This window comes from Tympanuchus pallidicinctus, unplaced genomic scaffold (genome assembly GCF_026119805.1).
Source record: "Tympanuchus pallidicinctus isolate F22 unplaced genomic scaffold, pur_lepc_1.0 scaffold2, whole genome shotgun sequence".
NCBI classification, from domain to species: Eukaryota; Metazoa; Chordata; class Aves; order Galliformes; family Phasianidae; genus Tympanuchus; species Tympanuchus pallidicinctus.
In genome coordinates, this window is record NW_026294721.1 from 23,688,427 (window position 1) to 23,704,291 (window position 15,865).

Consider the following 15,865-nt stretch of genomic DNA (forward strand, 5'->3'; position numbering starts at 1 on the left):
TTTCCTAGACACATGAAAGACTTGTTTTCTCATATTAACCAACCACACCCAGACATAATACTGTGAATCAAAGGTTGGTGAGTTAAACAAAATAGTCCATTAACATACAAATAGCATTCATTTCTTTGCTTTTCATTAAAGAAATACTTTTTCCATAATAGTAAAAAAGTGAAGTATAGTTCTACCTTTCTAACAGTGAGTGAAGAAAAGTGCCCTGGTTGCAGATAAAGAACAAAATGTTTTATAAATTTATACACACAAGGTTATCAAGTATGGTTGTGGTCTTCATGAGCTAGATTCCTAGAACTGTCCACCTGATGTGGTTGTTAAACAGAGATGGAGCTACCCTGCTATATAAAGTTTATATATAAACTTCTTTTACATTAATTTCATTACATTAGTTTCAAAGGATTAACTTTTCTGGACACAGCTTTGAGCCTGATGCCTTCTTATCAAGGAATTCGTAGAATCATAGAATGACCTGAATTGGAAAGGAACTGAAAGATCACCTCATTCCAATTCCCCCTGCTCTGGGAGAGGTTGACACCTACTAGATCATTTTGCTAAGGGCACATCCAACCTGGTCGTCTTAGCATTGACAGCCCTAAGCAAGTTTAGCTTTTCTTTCTATGGCTGAGACCTGCAGGAAATCTCTGAAAAATATTCTGAGAATACCCAAAATATATAAATAGTATCAGGTTCAATAAAAAAAAAAGAAGTCTAGTTAAGAAAGAGTGGAGAACAGAAAGTAGGGTTGGTGGTGTCTGATCCTGCTAGTAATAACTTTTGATTACACACAGCTGCAAAGTGGGTGACTTAGTTTCACTGCCCTCCTATAAGCTTTTCCTTCACATCTGGATTTTCCAGGGAGAATATTAGGATACAGAATATCTGTGAAGATTAATTCTCCTACCAGCTCAAGCTATGCCACTGTGTGGTCATTTTTTCACAAGGTCTTTCCTGTACTGCATAAGGAAATTGCTCAGAGGGCAGGTACCAGAGCACAGGTCTCACACCTCAGCGTGATGCTCAAAACAACATAATCAGGCTACCATTTATCTCCTCTTGAGTGGGGCTCCTGCATTCAGGATTGCACAATGATCTGGCTTTGAAAGAATTGTGTCCTTCTCAGTATATTACACACTGACAGGTTCAGAATTCTCCCAGAAGGTGTGCAGTGGGATTTTGAACCCTCCACATCAAGGTATGCCAAGTCTTCCAAATCCTGAGTGAGTGCTCTAGGTTTCTGAGTGCTCTGCTAGGTTTCTCAAGGCTTTACCAATCTGGACTTCAGAACTTGAACTAGCATAATTTCTTGCCCTTCTACCACAGAAGTATTCATCCTTTTTACTGGTTTCACATCATCTTAGAAAGTCCAAATAGAATTTATAGCACAATGCAGAAGACAGTACTGCAGGACATATAACAGAATACTATGGCAAGGCCGTGAGTGTTCTAGTCAATAGTTTAGCTTTTAAAAGAATAAAAGGCACGGAACAGTAAATACAAAGTTTCATGTAAGCAGAACAATAGCCAGCTGAGAGTAAATTCTAAACATTACTTGTTTTGAATCTGCAACAGCATGAAGTATTCTGGCAACATTTACCCTTATTGATCAGTTCAGAATTCTGGCAGTTTCTGTCCTTCTGTTCCTCTTTCTGCAAATGAAACAAAGCTGTCTTTTCTATGATGCTTCATTGGGTTAGTTCACTTTTCAATTTTCATCCGTGCCCCCAGTCATGTTTACATCCATAACCTCTGTAGCTGAAGCAGTGACATTTAGAACATGGCATTGCTCAGGCCCACACAGGGTAAAAAAAAATAAATAATAATAAAAAAAACCCCACAGATTTCCTTTCAGGGACTTGGAATAAGTGAATATGGAAATCTTACAGTCTTATTATATATTTCCATCAGGGTATTGGCAACAGTGCTTACTTTTATAAGAATGAAATGAGCAGTCTGCACTTTTCATCTATAATCGGGTCAACTTAAATTTTGTTAATGACGGCACAAGCCTGATCTTCATAAACTTAAATACAAATTTGTATTCCATACTCCACAAAATTCAAGTATATTTTCAAGATGGGTCTACCTTTTGCATTCAGCAACCCTTACATCTCTGTTTATTTATATCTAATCTTCACAAGTTCACTATTGGATCATATATCCTTCTGACCATTAACCATACTCAAATTTGGCTTTAGGAATCTTCCATTTTATAGATACATGTCTATTAAACTTTATTATGTTTATTTTAAAGAAAAGGGATAGAGTTCAGTATACAAATTCTGTCACCTCTAGGAGTAAATAAAAACATAATTCAACAAAGCACTCTATTCTATTCTATGGCATGCAGTGACACGTGTAAACAATCATCTTTGAAAATCAAAAAGAAACCAAAGCATCATGATCACTCAAAAGCTAGTGGGTTTCATCCTTTCATTAAACACAAGTGATGTTGGCCCAACCACTTGTACACATGCTGGAGGTAAGAGGATGAAACCAATGAAAATGACTGCAAGCGAATGAAATCAGATTTTTGAGAATAAATACTGCCCTCCTTAACTAAAAGTTCTTTCCATTAAGCAATTCAAAGACAATTGCCTATACAAAAAAAATAAAATAAAAAAAAAAAAATTGATTCATTTTATTTTCAAACAATGTTGCAGGTCAACTATTTCTATCAGTTTGTAATACACATTGTATCATAATATGGGAAGTTCAGAATCTTGCTGGAATTATTTTGCAGCCCATTTTCATATCAGGAAAAGTAATAGTCGTTATGCTTAGGTCACAAATACTATGTTTAAATCAGAATACACAAAAGAATATTTCAATTCAGATTTTTACTGCATGTTTACAGAAACATTTTTCAAGATATTGTTTTTATAAAATCTTTATAATATATAATCTTTTATAAAATCTAAAACATTTTAATGCATCCAATTACAACTGCAACCTTCAGCCTTTTGAAATATATCAGAAACTGAAACAATGCAGAAAAGGGTGGGGAGTAAACACATGATCAGGGCTCTACCGTGGTAGAGAAACTTCTCAACAGCAAAGGAGTACAAAACAGAACTGGATAAAAGAAAGACTTCCTGAGTTGATTGGAACCAAACTTTTGAATGAAAGACCTAACTTCAAGGCCACTGTTTCTGCCATGTAACTGATGATTATTTGACAAAAGTTCAACTCCACCCAACACTTACCAGGTAATATATAATACATATATACATATATACATATATATGCCTATAAACTCTGTCATTTACAGATAAGCTTTCTTTTAAAGGTATTCTTGAATAACTCGTTATTTTTATAACTCTTGATTTTTCAAGATATTGTAATGTTTTAAATTGCATTAGTAATTTCTTCTTTTCCCATTTCTAATGGAACTTGAAAGCCATAGCTCTCAAGCTGATGCTGACAAAAATAAAAATATGCAATATTTTCAAAAATACTTTCAAAAATACTTTCAAAAATAAAAATATGCAGTACATTTTAAATAGTAGAAAATATATAAAACTCTAGTCAAATAAAAGACTATTAAGCAAAAAGCAAGCTCTAGCCTTATTCATACTGAGACCCGGAGGAAACTGCAGCCATCCCTTGCGGTCTCATAGATAAAATCTATCATCAACTTTCTCAAAAGTGGCTTCAGGAATCTTGGAATGCCCAGCCTCCTTACATCACTAATCAAAACAAGTCCTCTGAGGGAAAAATGAACTGCACAGAAATTCAGTTCCATTTCTGATAGTTTTCAAAGTCTGAATGCACAGCACTGTTTTGTGGCATCATGTCCTATTATAGTCCCTACTTAGTCCATGTTCCAAATTCTCCTTTTTTCATTTTTTTTTCTTTTCACTGTTTTCAGAGTATAAATTTGGTCAGCTTTTCTAAAGGTGGTAGGAGTCCTAGGATGTTCTTGTCAACACAGAAAATTGATACTCTATAAACTGCTACAGAGAATAAGTATTAAGCATGTCCTCTTTTTTTTCCTCTACTGCACACTATACTGAGATTTATTTAAATAAACCACATCCAGTACTGAGGGCAAGAGAACTTTCTAAGCAGATGGTTTTGCTTCTGCTATAAAAAGAACACAAAGGTCTAGGAAAAAAACACACCTAGCAGTTTTCAGTTCACTACTAGAACTGCATGCTAACAACTCATTTAATAAGATGCCCAAAATATTAATGATTTCCACATGGCTCCTTTCAGATATACAGTTCTAAGCTGATAATGAAATCTGCTTCCAGTCATAAATTTTAACAGATCTAAAGCATTCTGCAGCAAGAGTGGCTTTCTCAGTGTCAACTGAGAAAGTCCAAATGTCAGTATAAGCAAATACTGTGCAAAGCTCTTATCCCGTTCCAACAGACTGCTTTAGTTTTTAGGCTTCTCTGAATGTATTCAGTGCTTCAACAGAACTATGCAGACTATAGGAAACTTACTGCAATGGACCTCATCACTCCAGTCATCGCAGTCATTGTAGCCATTACACTGCAGTTTCCCTGGAATGCAGATTCCACTGGCACACAGGAAACTCTTCTCTCCTCCACACAGTGCTGGAAATGAGCAAAGAATGAATATGTTAGATTTTAAATATGTGCTAAAGAAATAAGTAGAAATTAAAGATATTTAGAAAATGATGTTTCAATTGATATACACTTAGGCAACAAACTCCAAATCAAGCAAATTCAAGCAACTTCAAGCTGGCATTTTCATCTAAATTTTGTTATTTAAAAAACAGGTATCTAGACTAAGTTTATCAGTGAGATTCAATCAAACTTTACCTCTAACATGCACCTCTAAGGAGCAATTCTTTTAATACTGACTTTAGGATTAAACCAGCACTTCCCATTAAATGGATGCTTTGGATTAAATATCCGATTATTGTTAACAACAACTACATCTTTCCAGTCTACTTGTTCAGGCAAAACATTACAAGGTAAAAAGGCTTAACAGTTCATGGTACAGACACTTCCCATAGGGGAAGGATTCTTCCAATCTCTTATAACTCTCAAAGCGCTAGAAGACAACCATCACTGCTATAGAATATATAGGGAATTGAGATATCTATAGAGAAAGAAAGAAAAAAAACAACACCAAAACCACAACCCTAGAGCTTAGAGTATCCAACAGGAGATGCATTTGCAGAGTTTTAACATGTTTTTCAAAGCCTGAAATATTATTTTATCATCCTCAAGGAAGAAGGCAGTCTTTTGTCTACTAACAAATCCTTATTTGTAATAAAAACTTAGTTGGATAATTTACATTTTTTTCCTATTACAATTCCATGTGAACTCTCCACTTGGCCATGATTATGCAATGATATTTTCCATTTGTGTAATGGAGCTATGGTTCTTGAAGTGAAAACTACTTACGCGTTTTATTTTAAAGGATTCTAACTTTACAGGAAGGTGTACAAAATAAGTAAGAGACACATGGTGTCTGAAAAAACTATAGAGAATCTCATAATGTATGATAACATTATATTTTCTGTATTGTAATTTGATCCTTTTGTTCCTCCAGCTCTCTGCCTTATACCATGCACCTTCTGTTTTCTGTGCTTAGAATGCACTATAGGAGAAACAACAATCCTTTCTCAATGTGGTCTCTAATTCCCTAGTAACAAGTGTTTATCTCACAGTGATATCAGGTTGCTGTCTATGAAAAAGAAGATCACATAAAAAATTCATCATACAAGAAAGACTATTTAAGGTTGATAGTGCTACATCATTTGACTTTGACACATGACATTCTTCTGAACTTGGAATTTTATACAATTTTCTGCATGTGCAAAGAAGAAAACAGCATAAGTATGACACGGATCAAAAAGAATTGTCAGAAGAACCATCTTGATTTGTTTATTGATCTCTACCATCAGTACAGTTCTTTATTTATAGAGACCGAAACAATAACATTTTATGTGAAAGCACCAGTATTACATAGGAGAAAAAAAGTTAAAAAAGAAAAATAGAAAAAAAAGTAAGGATAACTATCCATTTTTCTTAGAGTTTGGAAGAACAAAGAGTAGGGAGTCAAACATTCATTTCTGAATTGTAGAAGGAAATGTTTCCATGCGCTTGTAAATCACTCTCATCCTCCTTTCCTAATACTTCCCTACCCTATTTTGCTTCTATCCATTCTGAGTTCCATTACAATCCACTTCATTTCTTAAGAAGCATCTTAAGACACTTTCTAATGTGAACATCTCCCTGTTTATCTTGGGTACGTTATAGGCAAACAAGGGGAAGAATGAAATCATAATCATAGCTGTTCTTCTCTAAGTCTTAACACTCAGTAGCAAACAGAGGGAACTATAAGAACAGTTCATTTCATCTCCTGCTGTCTTCTCAAAGACCATGACTGGATATGTTTGGTCCAGTCAGTGTAGTGATCACATGGCAATGAGAGCATACACAACTGTGAATGATAGTTCCAATTAATTTCTGCTTTCTACAAAGCTTGTGCAGAAAGAGGTTTCTGGAAGGTTAACAATTTTATCATACCACCAAATATCAGATTTTAATAGAAAAGATAGAATCCCTGTCTTATACAGCAAAACAAACTACTGAAGAAGACATGATATTAGATGAAAGGAACACAAAGGAAATGGAAGAAATCCTTGCTAACAGAAAAACAATTTGCAGGTATTTGCTTCAGACCTTTGCTAGGAAGTTTTACAGTCTGGAAAATCTGAAATACCTGAATAAACGTCACCAGTGGAGGAAAAAAAAAAAGAAAAGAAAACCCACACAAAGTGCTTTACTTTACCTCCATCCACTATAGTATTAAAAATGTCTATGAAGTGCCAAAATCATTTATGTGCTGTAGTTCTCAGCTAGATTACTGGAATGCCACCTATAGAGGGTTATGTAGGCAGGTCTCTGCAAAGCTGCAGAAAGCACAAACTGAAACAAATATATTATTTGCCTGCATTTACAGGTAGTAAATAGCAGTAGTTAAGTACTGCATATCTATGAAAATGACCATGAAAAGTGCAGGGGTTTTTTTTTGTTTTGGTTTGGTTTTTTTTCAAAGTGAAGAGGCGACAATGTAGGCTGTCTAATACTATGAAACAACTAGTAGGTAGCCAACAAAATTGTTTTAGAAAAGCAATTAGTAGTACTTTTTATTTAATGTTAAGTTGTAACACTACAACAGAACACAATGGATGCTAAAACGCATGCAGATTTGTGAAACAATTTGAAAAGAACAATAAAAATTTTACAGTCAAAAACTACTGACAAGTCCTTTAATATCAAACAGATGGTAAATGCAGGAGGACTTTGGAAAAGTAGTTCCCTATTCTATTCTTCTTTGGGCATGCAGTTTTAAAGCAGCTTTTGAAGACGGCATTACAAACTAGATGGACTTTTAACCTGATTCAATACAGGCATTCTCAGAGTCACAATAGCACAAAGGAATCCCTGTATGCTCTTGCCTCTGGATTTTCATCACCTGCTTCCTATATTCCATGTACACTGCGGTACAATGCATCATGTAGCTGTCAGCTATAGAAAGATTTGATATTAGGATCACAATCACAGAGTTAGGAAAGCCGACAACTCCTTCCCCTCTGTGGTGGAAGAATGCAAGAGATCTTCTCTTCCAATAAAGTGAAGTGGCCTAAAAAGCCCTCATGAAAGAGTCAAATCTGGAACTGTAGCAGGCAAAGAATAAGAAGGCACGCATAATAGAAGAAAAAATTAACTTGAAAGACATAAAAGGTTAAACAGAAGTAAAGAATAAGTGCTTGGAGAAAGATATCCTTCACCTGTGAATGTTTTCTCACATGAAAAACTACACAATTCTGAAAAAAAAAAAAAAAAATTGTCTCAAAAAAAATTCGCTGTCATTCTTTCTGGTCTGGCAGCTGATCAGAATCAGTGTTACAGATACACAGACCATCTCTGTCTTTTTTTCACTGCTTCAAGTGAGTGCACAGAACCACAGAATATCCAGAATTGGAAAGGACCCAACGAGAACAATTGAGTCCAACTCCACATAGGACCACCCCAAATCCAAACTCTATGTCTGAGAGCATTTTCCAAATGCTTCTAGATTGATGCCATGACCTGGGGAGCCTGTTCCAGTGCCCAACCACCCTCTGGCACAGAGCAGAGAGTGATAATCCCTTCTTTTGACAGGTTAGCAATGCTGGGCCTGATGCCCCCCAGGATATAGCTGACCCTTTTAGCTACTGACTCATATTTAAAATACTGTCAAACAGAACATCCAGATGCTTTTCTGCACTGTTGCTCTGCAGTCTCTCTTACTGCTCTCTGTACGTATATCCAGTGTTGCTCCAACCCATGTGCAGAATCCAGCACTTGCCAGGTTAAACTTCATGAGGCTGGTGATTTCTCAGCCCTCCAATTTGCCAAGATCTCTCTGCAAGACCTCTCTGTTCATGAGGGAATCAATCCTAATTTTGTTTCGTCCACAAACTTACTTATAGTGTCCATTCAATTTCTGTATTCAGACCATTTATAAAAACAATGAAGAGAACTGGCCCTAAAATGGAGACCTGTGGAATCCCACCAGTGACCAGCACCAGTCTGATGTAATTCCATTGCAATAACCCTTTGAGCCTGACCCATCACGTTACATTTTTTGCCTAGCTGTATACCAGACATTTGTCCAGTAGAATACAATGCAGGAGTACAAAAGAAATATAATATCTTCCTGATTTTAAGAGCTTTCTCTGAAATTCTGTATTGGATGTGTATAACACATAGTTACTATAGTATACTAGTAAGTATACTATACTAGTGTGTTTGCATATATATATATATTTATATATATATATACACACATATACACACACACTAGTATATATACAGTATATATATATAGTTAGTGAGAAAGTAACTATAGTTACTAGTATATATAGTAACTATAGTTACTTTCTCACTTACTATAGAAAAATAAATACTTGGTTGTAATCAGATATTGACTAGAGTCTCTTCTGCCTGAGTTTATGTTCTAAGCTGTTTCTCAAAGCAAGGTCTGTGAATTCTTAACAATGTCCTGAAAGCTAGACCAGGGACCATGTGGAAAAAAAAAAAAAAAAAAAAAAAAAAAAAACAAAAAAAAAAAGTGTGGTGTTCCAATTAAATGCTTCTTATCCAAATTAAAACAAGCTAAGAGCTCCTAACGTGTCTACTTCAAATGGCTGAAAGAGCTTACTCCAGTTATTCATGAATTTAGCTCTTTCATGCCCTTGAACACTGCAGGGAATTTATTGACTTATTTTTAACTAATTCATGTAATTCATGTGATTTTGCCAAAGAGGGAGATTATTTGGGCTATCAGCAATCAGAAAAACTTAATTAAAAGACCATCCAACTGAAAAACTACTGCAATAGCCAGTGTTTAAAAGTTCACAAAAATTTGTCTCAAAGATAAGATTTCTGAATGTTATTTATAATTTCATAGATTACTTATAATTTTATTGATTTTGCAGTTTATCATTCCTTTTCATCACTATTATTATTATTTATTCCTTTCTTTTTACAAATTTAAACTTTAACTGCTGATAGGAAGATATGTGCATTTGCAGTATGTAGGAATTATTAGAGTACCTACAAAAGACACTTTCTTATATTGTTCAAAACACACACACACACACACACAAAGAAAAACTAGCCAGAAAAAGCAAAAAAAGCAATATATTTCAAGAAACTATCATAAAGAAAAAAATAGTCTCTGAATTAAGACTGAAATCGATGGCAATTACTCCAAAGAGATTCTGACGATAGTGGAAATTGGGATAAAAATTATATTAAGAAAATATGCTTTAATATATTTAACTTTCACTAATTGAAACATTGCAAAGAATATCCACAGAGAGATAAAACCTTGTAAAACAAAACAAAATTTGTTCTTTAAAAAATGATACAAAAAAAAGAAATTCTAATTTGGCACAACCTGTAGCTATTTATGGATGCTGGTTTTTTTTAAGAAGGGAAGCCTTGGCTTGTTTTATTATACATTTTTATTTGGAACTAAAGTGCAAATAATATGCAAGATAATGCTATGAAATTTATATTCTGCATTTAAATTTTAATGCATTATGTCTTTTATATGACTTAAACAGTATTATCTGTTACAAATCTTATAGTTATGAAGAACAGCTCAGGCCTCTTGGGCATCATTTTTTAACAAAATAAAAAAAAATTCTTAATATCTCTTCAGTGTAATGCAAAATGAACATTGCCTGACAGTTCTGTATTGTTGCTTACAAAATTTCACTGTATAAAGAACCAGAAGATTCATATTCTCCTCTGCTTTTGAAATAATTTTGCCATCTAGATTCATTAAAACACAATTTCAGGGTTTCCTGAGAGCTGCATGTTACTGCAAGTCAGATCATTGTGTCCTTTACTTCTCATTCAAGCTACTCTGCTTTTCTCTCTGCAGTTTTAACACCACCAGCTGTGTTGGCTGGTCAAAGCATATAAAATAACAGAAAAGCACAGAGACAGTTGAAAGAAGGGAAAACAGAGCTGAAATATTTGCAACCCTGTCAACAGTAATGCACCTTTTCATTTGTCATTCATTTTAAAACACTCAGATGGTTTTACTATAAAGGTACACAGATCAAATTTTCCAGTGTATTCAATTTTTCTGTGGACACATCAAGTATGTATGCTACAAGTTTCTTTGCAGTGGCAAAGCACACTCAATTTACAATGACTTTAGAAGAAAAAAATAGATTAAGATCAGTAGTGACAGATGAACAAGTGTATATCTACTAGGTAATCCCAATGCCAGCTAATGAATATTTATCAGGAAACCTGCTACTTGTCTGCAGGATAAATGTTCTAGATTCTAACTAGGAAATCTGCCAAACTCCAATGGAGCCTGGAAAGTCATGTGAGGTTTCAGGTCTTTTTTGAGGAAGGATATTTTTTAAAAAAATTTGGAGGGTGTACAGTATTTAGTCATAATTAGAAAAAGAAAACATCATAAAAGGAAATTGTTTTGGATTGGTTGATGCTGCGCTAAAAAACTAGGTGTAGCAACCAGACCTTTTTTTTTTTTTTTTTTTTTTCCTCAAATAAATGCAATAAAATCCTAAAGCCCTGCAAGAGAATTACTCCATCTTGCATAACAAAGCATATGAAAGGCATATGGAAGCAGGTAAAGCTTTCTCTGCATGCAGTCTGGAATTATTAGTCCCCAAAAGAAATCACGAAGTCGGAATATAAGCAGCTATATGTCAACAAAATGCTCCTGGAATTTCCAGGAACTGAGTCCTGTAAAGAACATCAAGAACACTTGGAGCTGAGCACCAAGTGCCAAGGAGATGGAATAGTTAACCCTGCTGCCTGATTCTGCTGCATTCAGAGAAGCAAATGCTTTTAAATACACAAATTTAAAATACTTTCAGCATTGATTTATTTCTGTAGGAGAAACATCCTGAGAGAAACCCAGGTTCCTACCATCTCCAGTCAAAAAAGAATCACTTCAGAAACATTTCATGTGAAAAAATGTCAAGATATTCTCTAGAGTCAATCATTTTTACTTGAAAGCTATTTGTATCCAAACACCATGCAAAACAGTTCATGAATAAATTAATTTAAAATGCCTTTTGTTTTATAAAACAGCATGTCAGAGCTGAAAAAAATACACAGCCTGGGTCTTTAATCTGTCAGATAGGGCACTTCAGCATTGGCTCTAAATCTTTCCTTTAATAAGAAATAGCAAATTTCTCATGTACTTTTCTGTGATTTATATAGTTTACTATCAGAGAGATGCAAATTCTACCCGAAAGATTATAGAGGAATAATCAACCAGGCACTAGTTTAACATGCTTTTCTCTAGTGTTAAAAAATAGCGAAACTATAATTTTAGTCAGAAGATACTCTAAAACTTTCATAAAGCAGCAACTTCTCCCAATTTGATCTGAAAGTTCTAACATTGTTTAGTTATGTTGAGACTTTTCAAAAGTTCAGCCAGATATAATTGGTTAAGTAAGAACAGGCATATTTATATCATGCCTTGTATTCTTACATGTACCACGTGTGCACAAAATCCAGGTCTCCAGTATCCTGCTCCTTTTTCAGAATTACATCTCATTCTGTGGTCAGTACAAGTGTACTCAACTAACGATATGCTAGTCACTGATCATCACTAGCTACTCTCACTGCTCATTGTACAACTCTTTACCATACTTATGTATGCATTCCACAGTCTCTTACCTTATTTATTATTTGAAACCGTCATAAAGACAAAATGATTACATTCCCAACACCCAGGATGTTAGGATTCACTATGGTATCAAAGGCATCAATATATATACAGTTATAACCCTCCAAGATAGAAGGACAGTTTTATTCCCATTTCACAAAAGGGAAGCTGAGGTCTGAAAAAAAAAAAAAAAAAGTATATATATATATACATATATATATATATATATATGTATATATATATATATACACACATGTATATATATATATGCTTCCTCTTTGAAGAAGCTCGTAAGACTTGATTTTTCAGCATATTTAGCATGTATTTGTTTCATACAATCAAAACACAGCTCCCAGTGGCTTTCAATTTGCAATTTGCTCAGAAGCCCATAGGAACATTACAGAAGTCTTGTGTATAATATTCATTTTTTTCCAGTAAGCACTCTACCTTCAAGAAAACACTATCTCCATGTATTTTGTCATGTCAGCCATTACAAATGTTCTCATAGGGGAGGACAGATATTGGACAACAGTCTCCATTACTTCATGACCCCTAAAACATGCCCTAACAGATACAAAGAATTTGATCTACAGGCTATTTTTAATCACACATACTCAGATAGCCAAGGAGATATCCTAGGCTGTAAGATCTTAACTTTTCATTTGAAGGCACACTGTACAACCTCGTTGATTTTTTAACGTGCATGAATGCTCAAGTTTTTTTAAACAAAATTGAAAAACTATTTTCATCATATCACTATTTATAGTCTGTTATCACTCAAAAGTCACTTAAAAAATTGGAATCTACTGATGGACAGCACAAGCCTCTGCCACTTAGGCTCACGGGATGATGAACAGCAACAGCACAGTTTCAGACGCCAGTAACTCCAGCAAGGGGTAAGTGAGAAAAAGAACCAAGTCAGGATTTCTGCTGTCAGGTCTAATCTCAAATAAATTTAGATCTAGAAAAACAGAGCGGCATCAGTTCCGGGCTGAGTTTTATAGCAAGGATAAAGAAGACATTTGAAATTTGGACTGTGTATCGAGTTCCTGCTCCAAATACCTAACCTGTTATTACTAGAGCTTATCAAAGAAATAGTCAGCAGAACATTTTTAAGGGGCCTATTACTTTTCTCCTAACTTCGTTCTCTGGAACAGCTCAGAATTTCTAATGCAAAGCAAATTAGTCAAAGCAGCTGAAGTACGGCAAAACTATAACATACTGATAACCAGGTTTATCATAGTAAACTGAATTAACATAATAACAGAATCAAGAACAACAGTTTCATTCCAGAGCTAATCCTACAGAATTAAAAAATACATTACGTTATTAAAGAGGAACTCTTTAGTATAGTGCAAGATTTAAGAACAGAAGCATACATTGCTTTCCTTTTTCTTGGTGTGGTGAGAAGCATACTCTTTCAGTTGTGTCATTTTCAGTTTGGTTGTGGAATTGAGAGCACTTGAGGAATTCTGGCCAAGAAGCATTTACCATCCCTAGGACTGGTTCACACCCTTCTTTTGCTGCCTCACAAAATGTCCTGCATGGCAAGAGGACTCGACTAGAGAAAAGAGACAGAGAACAAAGACAAAAAATGATTATTATTCTAATAAACAGCTACATCTTGAATTAAAAGAAAATAAAAGTAATCATACTTCTGAAAAATTTCACTTTCTAAAGAGTCGCACCAAATCTTCACTACCTCACTGGAGGTGATATCAGCTCTGGCTTTCAGTCTACATTTAAGGTCCTATTAAGCAAGAGTAATTTCTAAATTCAGCACTGTACATGTCGAAGCTGACGCTTCATCGATAGTTGAAGGAATGTAATTATGTTGTGACACAAGGTAGGAGAAAGCTTATTTATCTTCTTCTTCCTCACAGTTGTGCTGACCTACTCGTACCCTCTTTTGTTAAATGCTTTCATGAGCTGATAAAAAAAAAAAATCACTAACTTGAAAAAAATATATTTTCTTAGATTGGTTAACCTTGGTTATCCCTTCTGACAACTTAGGTGTGCTGAGTCTTGAGTCTGCTCATGGAGAGAACCAACTGCCAGATGCAAACTGTAGGAGCAGCATTTTATCAATTTCTCTTTCAGCATTTACGAGCCTTACCCACTTTGTGACTGTGATTCTGACATCAATGGCAAAAAAAAATTCTCATATACGTAGCAAGTGCCCTATCACTATATTTTTTTCAATATGTCAATTTCTTCCTAGAATTTACTGCAGTGCACTTTGCGTTTCTTAAAATATTCTAAAATAACTTACCAGGAAAAGACTGGAAGCTACGTTACATTCATAATTTATGAATCAATAACCAAAAAGCAGAAATTGCATACAAATTATAAGCATGAAGTATTTCAGTCACATTTAAAACAGTTAAAGTTTACTCAGGCACAACTGAAATTGGGGCACATATTCCTGAGAGAATAATGAAAAATATATCTGGCTCTGATTACAAGTAAAATGTTATTTTTTGAAAACATGATTATCCATCACTGGGCTTATTTTATTAAATAATATTATATACATTTCAATTTTTTACTGACATTGAAATCATTGTTTTCTCATTCAGAAAACAAGAATAATGGATTTCTAAAATATGTAATACTTAAAATATGATTAGAATATTATCTTAATGTGTACTCCTTATATTCTTAATGATACCTCTGGCTTAATAATATGATATTTATTCCACCCAATGTGTATTTATTTTTAAGCAGTGAGCACCAAGAAAGGCACTGCCCATGAATGTTTGTTGGCACCACACTTTGAAGGGAAACAAAATGGCTTCAAGTGAGAAATATCAGCTCCCAGTGAAGGAAAAAAAAAATGTGAACAGAGAAACAGAAATACATTTAATTCTTAAGTACAGCTCTCATAAAGAACAAGTTGATTCAGCTCATATGAGTTCATGAGATCAAAGGGGTCGCATCCAAGGGTACTGAGACAGCTGTCCAGCTGCTCTTGCAAGGTCAGCCTTCTCTATCTTTGAAAGGTCATGGAAACAAGGAAGGTCGCTTAACTGGAAAACATCAAGAGTTGCACTCATCTTCAAAAAAAAAAAAAAAGCCAAAAACGTCAAGCTAGGTACACTCAAGTTGTAATGACGTTACCTTAATTCAGTCCCAACAAAAATGGAATGAGTCCTCCTTGAACACACTTCTGGACATAGCAAGATGATGATAACTGGGAACAGTTAGCACAAATTTATCAAACGTAAACTACGGCTGATCAGCCTGGCTTTTGTACTGAACTGAAAAAATCCACAGTGACCAAGACTTTTGTTACTTAATGTAGTGTTTCTATTAGGATTATAATATATATAGGAATATAGAAAAACACAGTTTCTTTAGAAATTATGTGATACCAGAAGCAACTCCTACAAATAAAAAGCTGCCAGAGATGCCTGACCACCTGTGCTAACATGGAGAAATCAGTATAAAGCAAAACATTTTCTTGCATAAGTATTCTGACATGAGTGTATTTGCTTTCCTCTGCTTAGTAGCTAACAAAAAGAATGTGCTGCCAGTGTTGTTACCAAATTTATTATATATACCAGGTTGGAACAAGTAGTTCAAAATAGATATTGTTAGAGATATATTCTCCAGATAATGTTAAATACTTTTACACAATACTAGATTGAAATTA

At 34.6% G+C, this 15,865-nt stretch overlaps 1 protein-coding gene across 2 annotated transcripts in view; it reads right to left on the reverse strand.

Annotated features, from left to right (window-relative positions):
* Window positions 1-15,865, reverse strand: part of CORIN (corin, serine peptidase) — a 124,325-nt gene that overhangs the window by 53,124 nt on the left and 55,336 nt on the right. For both annotated transcript variants that reach the window (XM_052681919.1, XM_052681918.1), the window contains exons 5-6: window positions 13,590-13,771; window positions 4,461-4,574 (exon numbers count right to left, since the gene is read on the reverse strand). In XM_052681919.1, coding sequence (XP_052537879.1) covers window positions 4,461-4,574; window positions 13,590-13,771 — 296 coding nt within the window. The remainder of the gene's footprint in view (window positions 1-4,460; window positions 4,575-13,589; window positions 13,772-15,865) is intronic.